The 10,079-nt window shown below is 36.2% G+C and overlaps 2 protein-coding genes across 3 annotated transcripts in view; both read left to right on the top strand.

Annotated features, from left to right (window-relative positions):
* Positions 1-2,250: 2,250 nt before the first annotated feature.
* On the top strand, positions 2,251-4,902 carry LOC307006117 (uncharacterized protein; the record flags this gene model as incomplete). The annotated part of the gene is made up of 9 exons (XM_079626756.1): positions 2,251-2,260; positions 2,697-2,741; positions 2,876-2,888; positions 2,984-3,021; positions 3,217-3,258; positions 3,380-3,421; positions 3,526-3,603; positions 3,863-4,180; positions 4,263-4,902. The coding sequence occupies 9 exons, from the start codon at positions 2,251-2,253 to the stop codon at positions 4,598-4,600; spliced, it is 924 nt and encodes a 307-aa protein (XP_079482882.1). The 3' UTR covers positions 4,601-4,902.
* Positions 4,903-7,576: 2,674 nt separating this feature from the next.
* mroh1 (maestro heat-like repeat family member 1) overlaps positions 7,577-10,079 on the top strand; it is a 67,062-nt gene continuing 64,559 nt past the window's right edge. For both annotated transcript variants that reach the window (XM_079625019.1, XM_079625018.1), the window contains exon 1: positions 7,577-7,701. The gene's annotated coding sequence lies outside the window, so the exon portion shown is untranslated. The remainder of the gene's footprint in view (positions 7,702-10,079) is intronic.

Below are 10,079 nucleotides of genomic sequence, written 5' to 3'. Positions count from 1 at the left end.
ATATTTGTGCTTCGTTTACTGCTCATTCCCTGAGCTGAGGTTTGCAATTTTTTACTTATTTTAAATTACTTTGTAATGAATTAATGTAAACTTTTACTACATTAAAATGAGTGTGCAGGAAAATCACATTTTAATTTGTTCGGAAGTGCCAGGACCTTTTAAACTGTTATGTTTTGTTTCTTTTGTCGGTTGGCTTGTCTCTCTGTGTGTGTGTGTGTGTGTGTGTGTGTGTGTGTGTGTGTGTGTGAGATGAGTTTTTATTTGGAGCAAAGGGTTTTTGCACGTTTGTGGCATTGCAGAATTAAACATGTTAGACAATGTTTCTTGATCTTTTTCTGCCATCTAGTGATCATATTAGAGAATGATTTTTATGTCTACGATCTTTTTATTATGCTGTTATGCATCTCAACAAATGAGAATTTTTACACAAGTTATTCTATAACCTATATTGGTTTAATATAATACAGTGGGACATTAAATAGATTATATATTTTATGAATTTTCTTTTCGCATTGTGTGTACATGCTTCCATAAGCATAGTGTAATCAATAATCATATACCTTGTTTCAGGGGGTGAATAATTCCTTAGCCTAACCGTAGAATAGGTTAAACCATTATTTATTACATTTAGCCTACATTTTAATTTTGTTATATAAAAAAGAAGTAACTGTCTATAGCCTACATTAAATCCCATTTTTCTGGAAAATGTTGCGATTGAAATTGTCTATGTGCCCGAGAAAGCATTCTAAATTATAGTAACTATATGATTTATCTGTATATTATATGGCTAATTATCAGAAGGTGTATCACTTTACCATCCTACTTTTTATCATCATTCTTCTGAATAGACAGATCATTTCTAATGTGTTTTTATTATTGTTATTTATAACAAATCTTTTCCTCTAGTCTTACTTTAAAAGTCTGGTAGCACTAAATGAAGCTAAATGAGAAGCCTTTAATCTAAAGGTTTCCTATTTCTTCACAATGGCACAACCAAAATCCTTCACTGGATCTCTGTGTAAGGAAGGAAATGCCATGGGGTGAATTCAGCCATGCATCCCCTTATTATTATAACACACAACTGCCATTCAGAGCAAACAGGTCTTTTGGTTTCTGCTCATCTATGACCCTATTGTCCAGGCCAGCAACCTGCACTGATATAAAGCCACAAATGTCTCACAAGCCCTTCAGAAAGGACATCAGTACTCAATATGAAGCTGTAAGTTACCATACTCTCTTTTCTTCTTCTTTGTTGGTTTATTTAGTCAAGATATGTTTTGTCAGCATTTTCCAACATATGAGATCTGTGTTACTAGGGCTGTTTTGACTGCTGGTCTAAAATGAATGATATTGAACGATGAGCGCGACAGCTGAACAATATTAAATGTGTTTATGTTTCATTTACATTGACATTTGTAAAATGTTGTACTTTTCCCTCTCGTTCTCCCTCCTGGCTCAGCATCAACAGCTCCCTGACTCTTCTAGTCTTTATAAATGCTGTGTATTCAGCAGCTTTGAGAGGTAAACTCATTTTATTTGTGTTACTCGCAGATTTAAGATTTTACACAGTTTTAAGTTTAAGACAATATAGTTTTTTAATTATGATTGTTTAGAACAATAATATGTTTCCTTTGCTTTGATTATAATAGTAATGCTAAAATAATTTATAATGACATAATTATTCTAATTTTATAATTATATTTTAGAAGGAAGTGAAGATTTGTTACATTTCTTGAATGGTGAGCATGTTTAATGAATGTATTAAATACTTTTAAATTCATGCAAATTTTTACTTATGTATTCCCATTTTGCGCAATGTCTCTTCAGATGCATTTGAAATGAATTTGCCTCCTGACCACACTGAACCAACACGGCTCTCAGGTCTGTGAATTGTTGCTTTGGTGTATGACCTTTTCTTTCTATTTATGGAAGTGAAGGGAATAGTGCTGTAGCCTATGGGAATCAGAAAACAGTCAGTTGTGCTATTAGTTATTGGTTTCTGACCTAAGGAGCCCTATTTCCTTAGAAATGGACCTAGCAACAGAGAGGATTCTGGATCCTGTACATCCGACAGATCCGACTGCTGGTGAGTGATTAGACAGCGGAGGCAACAGGGAAATGTATGTAATAGCTGCTCTTTCCTAAATCTAACTAAATTGAGTTGGTCAAACTTAAATAAATCTCATGACACTATTGAAATATTTAATGTTACTCTATGTATTACTCCTGAACAAAGTGAACGAAATTTAAATGTATCAATGTATCAAATCAATTTAAATGTATCAAATCTATGAAGGACCTGAATCATTTTTTTTAGTCTGTTTTCTTCTATTTACAGAATGTGAAGCCCCAGAAAAAGTTGTGATCTCTGCTAGTATGTTTTAAATGTTAAAACTTTTTTTGTTAAAGTATATTTGTCAACAAATTTTTTTTCAATGTTTTCACTTTGGTATGTTCCTTAAATCAATCTATCTATCTATCTATCTATCTATCTATCTATCTATCTATCTATCTATCTATCTATCTATCTATCTATCTATCTATCTATCTATCTATCTATCTATCTATCTATCTATCTATCTATCTATCTATCTATCTATCTATCTATCTATCTATCTATCTATCTATCTATCTATCTATCTATCTATCTCATACATTCATGTAATGCCTCTAATATGGTATTTTATATATTTTAGACTTTTCCATCACAACTCCTGAACCAAACTTGGTAGAACCTGCAGGTAAACTAACAATTTATGCTATCCAATTTATGAAAAAAAAAAGAGCTGATATTTGAATATTATTTTGTCTGTGGACATATATGAGCTCTCTAATATGTCTTTCCTAAGATGTTGCTGAAGAGAAATCAATTGAGAGCAGCAACTCAGGTGATCAGTCAAGGAAAACACATGAGAAATAAAGCTAAAGTTAATAGTATTATTTAGATGTTTATTATTTTTAATTTCCTTTTTTAATCAGACAGCCGATTAGCTGAAAGAGCATCAGCAGAAGACAGCAGAGGTGCAGGCCTGTATTATGTTATATGCATGCATGAATGAAACTCTTATTAACCTGTTAGATGATGATTACAACATTTGAACACTTGTATGTTATTTGACAAACACACTCCAGCCTTATATTCTCCTTACTCCAGCCAAATTATAATCATATTTTAGGTGCAGATATATAACTGATTTAAAGTACTGTTTGTTTCAGAGCGTGACAACTGGAGGTTACATCTGAGAACCGCAATTGCAGGTAAGTTGTACGATTGTATGTGATTGTTGGAGTAAACAATTTGTTGCCATGGTAAAACTTGTGTTTTTGAAAACTTCTATCGTGTATATATACTTCATCACTGACACACACCTGTCAACAGACACCCATGAAACATTGCAGGAGCATTATGGGAACTCAGCAGGTAAGCCATAGTTCCATCAGTTCCTCACGCTGCTACTGTTTGAATACATATATGCTGATGTCATATAATATTAAATATTATTATTTTATTGCATGTTAATATAGAGAGTATGAGTATGGACAGGACTGACATGGACACAGGCTTGACTAAGAGCTCCAACAAACATATCCATAAAGCAACAGGTATGTAGTTTTACATAAAGGATTCAAGTTCTTACCAAACCTAAACATTTGAATGGTGTTTTTCTGCGTGAATTAAATATGTGAATTTTAGCTAATAAAGCTAACATACACAGAATAAAATCCATAAAGCTCAAATTTCGATTTGAATTTCGATCACAAGATCTGTAAATGAGTCATGAGTTTTGGCTCACTGAATAAAGTGAATATCTTTTTCTGTATTTTTTACTGAATATATCCATCATCTTATAACTCCGTGCAGTGATGGAGGACATAAGTAGTCAGGAAATGGACAGACCTGAGGAGAACGGGAGAAACCGACCCGCAACGGACAGACAAAAACTGGACTTTATGAAAGAGATTCATGACATAATTCAGATTTTTGCCAGTAGAATGAACTTCAAAAACCAGGCTGGTAACCCACATGATGCTGACAAACACCAGCAGGAGAGCTACAAAAGAGCAATGGATTTCGACAGCCCAGAGTTTGTGGACATCACCCCTGATACACCAGACCTTGATGCTGACAGTGAAGAACGTGGTGGTGGTCATCATGGAAGATCTCAGAGACAAATCTCAGGTCAGTCCAAAATAAATCCATTTCACTGAGAAATATCCAGACAAACACTGTTAATGAGACACTCTGATTAAATAATATGCAGGACTCAAAGCAAAACTAAACTATACTGCTAACCGGGCCACACTGGATGACAGCAGGGAATCGACTGATCTGATCCCAGGATGCACAGACACATCTGTTGAACATCCCATGGAAGAGAACAACAGACTGGATGCCCCTAATGTGGACCAGGAGATTCAAAAGGACACAATGAACTATCAGAACCAGCTGAGGAAAATATGTCCCACCAAGAGCGTACGAGCATCCAACAACCCAAGAGCACAGCTGGATTTGGATAGTCCAGAAAGAGTGAACAGTGAAGTTTTGGACAGGGACAACAGCAGTGAGAGGCTGGAAGATCTAGAGGCAGTTCATCTGTAGAGAATCACTTACTTTTGTAGAACATGTACTTTTTACTTTTTTATTTGGACTGTCATTTTATTGTCAGTTTGATCTGATATCATTTGTTTGTTTGTCATTTTAATAAATACAAAAAAGAATCTGAGTTTTATGATGTGGGATGTGAATTTTATTGAAATGTATGATTTTTAGACATTCTTTTGACACATTTTGGTAAACAAAAAAACCTGTCATTTACAAGGGTGTATCTGGTGATGCAAATTTTGAAATCAACGGAGTGAACAGAGAATAAAATGTTAATGGTATTTTAAGGAGAAATACATTTTTATAACGTTTTTAAAGAAAAAGCTGATTTTAAAAATCGATCCTAACTAGCCTATGTTGATAAATAAATAGATATACATAAAATAATAATGATTATTATTACTTTCATTGTTGTTCTTCCAGGATTTACTATTTTGAAATTTTTGCTTTTGACCAAAAAAAAAAATATTCTAAAGGTTTCCATTAAAGTGTAATCTCAGGTAATATGCTATTTGGATCCTAATTAAAAGTGCACAGAAAAGTTACATTTCCAAAAGTGTCCCACTTTACCAATGTTCACCTTAAGTAGCCATTTAAACATCCTCCATATGCAGTTAATGGCTGCTGATGTTCCATTCATTCCACTGAACTGATTTGTGTCCCACTGACAGTATTTTAAAAGATTTAAATGGCTTTTTTAGGTCAGAGGTTTAGCAACGGCGCTTTTTCTGCTAAATTTAGTCCCGGGTCGCACAGAACGGCTTGTTGCGAGTCTATCATTGATTTAACACAGCTAAATGATTAAATCTCTCAGCGTGTGGATTTAGACAGACAAATAGAGGGTATTTATCAGCTATGACAAGACAGCTCGCAGCTCTATAGACGCGATGGTGATGAGTGTGTCTAATACGTCGGCCAGATCCACCTTTCCTATCCGTTTATCAGACAGATCCTGCCGTCTTCCCCATTTATCATATAGATCTCATTCCCACTGGTGCTTATTTGTCCTACGGTGTTGATTTTGGTGGGTTTTCACAATCAATGTCCGACTGACTGTATATGTAAGGAGCTTCAGGTATCGTTGGCTTGATGCCGATACTGTCGGGGTCATAAATCATGCGGTCTCTTGACTATGGCAGGCTTCATCAACTCTACCAGGCCTCGGAGAGTCTTTTCCAGACTCGTAATCGTGACAGAGATGTCAGCATGTCTAAGGAGATTTACAAGAGATTCTCACTCAAAGCAATTGTGAAATAACAACTCCACTCGCAGCTGCACGGCTGGTCCAGCAGGCCTATCGATCTCCGCACTGCAATATTGGGGCACATTAATCTGCAAAAAAGACCATCAAATCACTACAAATCCTGTTGAATGAGAGACATGGATCATATGAAACAAAACTGTTATGAAAAGCGTTCATGTGGTCCTTAAAGGAACATTCGGGGTTCCATACAAGTTAAGCTCAATCGACAGCACTTTTACCATTTCAACTTATCACTCCTTATCCTTGAGAAATCTGGGTTACATTGAGGCAGTTTACAAAGTCAAAATTGTTTTTGTGGTAATGAACATTATGTCTCAAAATGCTGTCAACTGAGTTTAACTTGTATTGAACCCGAAATATTCCTTTAACGCATCCTTTAAAATAATTGCAGACCTTGTAACAATGTTGAACAGATCTTGTACTCATGGCAATCCGCCAGTTTTAGGAGTCATGCTGTATGTTGTCATCTTTTTCAGCTTTACAGCAATAGTTCCCACGTGTGAAAGGTGACAGGGGGCAACTGATCTGACACATCAAAGCCTGTCGGTTCAGTATAACACAAACAATGGACCGACAGATTGTACAGTCATGCAAATCTGTCACTTTTTGATATGAAGCTAATTATTTCAATACCTTCGAATACTGACACTGCTCATGAAAAAGATGTTGACCTGTTACGCATCTTGTGTGCATTAAATCTAGAGACATTTAACATCTCCAGAAAGATCTATCACTTGGATGAAGCCATAGGGACAACACAGTGCAGCTCCAGTGTCTTGTGTGTAAATATGTGTCATGCACATGTATTTTATACGTGAAGCTAAACTGTATATCAGGAGAGCAGACGATTAGCAAGTAATCAATCTCTTTATAGACCAAAAATAGTCTTTAAAAAAGACATGTGGGTTTTTTTATGGGTCAAAGTTGTCAACCCTGTCCAAGAACACCAACCACGGTGCTCTACATTCTTCAGATTCCTCATTTATAGAGGTTTTGTCCTGGGATTTGAGCCCCGTAAAACCAAGTGCTTCACTGAGCACCATCAGCACATCCAGCTGGTCGTAGGCCATGTCGAAAACACAGTCGTTTGAAATTCCGTTTGTGTGGTTTGATGTTGAATATATTTAAGTTTGATATTGAATATATTTAAGCCACAATGTAAAATAGCCTAAGTCAATATTAGTTTGTGTTTCATATTTCAGTTTAATTGGAAAATTGTAGAGACCTATTTAAATCCCTCTGAGACACAACTCACCAATTTTTTTTTCCATTTAACTAAAATCAGCCGAATAAGGAAATTTTCCTCTCTTGATTATGGTCTACTTTTTTTTGTCCCTCTGTTTTCACTGTTCTTTTTATCTCTCTGCCACTGACTTCTCTCTCATAAAAAATAAATACAATAAAAAAATACTTACAAAAATGCTTATTGGTTACTGTAGCCTATCTACCAACAAGGGCTTTCAGCCAAACGTTAAAACCACTCTGCGATGTAAATTAAGTATTTAAATTTATTTGAGTATTTTGAATTCATATCATTTAGGGACCATCTTGGACAAATCTTTTGTGTGGGTTGTTTTTGCATATCTTTAGGCCTACATTTATTTTGCTCGCTACACCAGCCTACGCCAGTGACAAACAAGGGAATTTTCATGATTTGAGTTGAATCATTCACTCAAATGATTCGTTCTGAACACTGATTCATTCAGGAACACCACTAACTAACGGTGCCCGTGTGTGATATGCTCGACCTCGGAGATAGGCGATGGGTTCTGTCAACTGGTTTAATTTGGCGGAGCTAAATGGACAAAGTACCTGGGCTTATTGTGTCTAAAATGTAAGTGACTCTTCCTTCTTGTTTATTGAATTGTTTCCTACGGCAGAATCACAGCCTCGTTGTTATTTGTAAACTTTAAGTAGGCCTATTTAAATTAATTTTAGTGTTTTGAATTCACATCATTTTGTGACTATCTTGGACAATTTTTTTTTTGTGTGGGTTGTTTTTGCATATCTTTATATTTATTTTGCCAGTAGGTGACAAACAAGGGCATTTTCATGAATTGAGTCGAATGAAACCGCGTTAGGCCTAGCCTATATGTAAATTTATACGAATTAAATATTCCCTCAGGTTCTATTGAACGACAGGAGTCTGTTTGATACAGCGTTTCATTGGAAAAATGGTAACAGCATGTCGAATGTTTCATGTTCTAAATGTTTACATCAGCCATTTGGCCCTGCTTACAAGACTATATAGTGACCACATTGGACGGATAACCAGATAACGTTACATCAAAAGGGATTTTCTTGGCTAGATTTTTTAAAAACCCAACATAATGAGACTGTTGAAACATGAAATACTATGACAAAGACTTGATGGTGACAGAGCTGATGGGTTTATTGGTTATCCAATAGAGTCTCGATTACATATTTGTTAAAGACAAAACCAAATCATGAGTTTGTAGAACGACTGAAGCCACGTTTGAGGTCAGTCCCATGATGACTGCTGGATAGCTGACCATCTGCCAATGAGTCTGGTTCCTTTCAATCCCCTGAAATCTTCCGGCTCTGGGTCCAGAACCCCCAATGCAATTTGTCCTCAGACCTAACACCGAACCACACACCAGATCAGCCATGTGAGCAAATATGTGTGTATGTTCACCGTGGAGAGCTGTTTCCGTCTATGTGGAGTGAGAGGGAACATGTGTGACCGCTCCATGTCTGGCTGAAGCCTCTGCGGGAGGAAGTGGGGTTTTATTCTGCAATGGCTTTTCCAGGCGGAACAGGGAATGGGAAGGAGATGCAGAGGGAGAAGGAAGAGAGGAGAGAGTCTAATTTCATCCGATTCCATCACCTCTCAGAGAGCCTTCACACAAAAGCACGTTATTCAGGGCCTGTCGGAGTGAAATCAGTCATTTCCAGATTAAATGATGGATAAAATGAATGCGTGTGTAGGGGGTATAGGGGGTCTTGTGGGTTGGGGGTATTGTAAGAAATAACTCCCAGAATCCCTCATCAGTACTTTATAGTAACTCATTGAAGGATCTGATCAATATCTTTATGTCTGGTTTGTTTTTATACCCTACATCTGGGTTCAGATCTTCAGAGATAAATTTGCTGACTGCACACTGTTGAGTTCAGTTCCATTGTGCTTTATTGGAATTGAGGGTTTCTACAGTTTAACTTTTTTTTTTTTTTAATTGTCTTGGAAATGTTTTTGCCTCATTTAATTTTTATACTTTGTAAACAACTTTTTTTGTACTATTATGTTTGATTGTTTTATTTAGACTTTTAATCTTAAAACAAAGTACAATCCCAATCTTTTTTTGTGTTTCCGTCATTTTATTAACTTTGGATTCGCAAAACGTTTGCTCCTGAAAGATGGGTCAGTAGCCAGTTTATTTGGACCAGCTTTCTTCTCAGAATCACAACCTTTAAGTATGATTCATTATTGATGTTTATATTTTCTACCAGTTGTTTCTAAATATGTAGTTTTGTGTTATACAGTATATTGTGTAGGTTTCTGGCTAACCGGCTAACTCCCGTTATTATTGTCTTCCTCGAATAGTTCTGCAAATAAGCTGTGGGCAACTATTACCTAAAACTGTGTCCAACTGTCCATTAATGCGGATTATCTGTCGGTCTTACTACTTTGAGTAATGATAAAGGATGGAGCAAGATTTGTTTTATGTCAGTCAATCACGTTAATGCTCGGCTAACATATGCTCTGTTATTGATACAGTTCCTGCATGTGCACTGCAATAAATTAGAAATATAAAATATCGTTTTTTTGATAGACATACACTTGTTAATGCTAATGGTGAGGAATTACAGTTGCAACATCTCATGATGAACGTCAAAATGAGTAGCGTATTACTGAGAACGGTCCTGCCCAAGTCGTCCTTGCGATGGAGGTTCGGGTTGAACAGTATTTCCTCATCGGACTTGTGCTCGGATTGATTTGGTAAAATCGATGCCATCATTGCTGTCTTTAAGTGTACTGTAAGGGAATAATACAGTCAAAGACCCAGAACCAGATATGAATGAATTGAAGAAAAGTTTTACTGAAGATAGTTTGTAGTCAGGCAGAAGTCAGCTTCAAGACTCACAAGGAGCACTTATACCCTTCACCAAGGTGTCAGCTCGAGAGGACACTTTAATCTAACTGGAAAGTAAGGCTTTAACAAAGAAATGGTCCCTTAAACTAAAACTATAGAC

The sequence above is a fragment of the Phoxinus phoxinus genome (assembly GCF_949152265.1).
Source record: "Phoxinus phoxinus genome assembly, chromosome: 10".
Classification (NCBI taxonomy): Eukaryota; Metazoa; Chordata; class Actinopteri; order Cypriniformes; family Leuciscidae; genus Phoxinus; species Phoxinus phoxinus.
The sequence above is the reverse complement of the archived record's forward strand: the minus strand, read 5'-3'. Positions and strand labels throughout refer to the sequence as shown.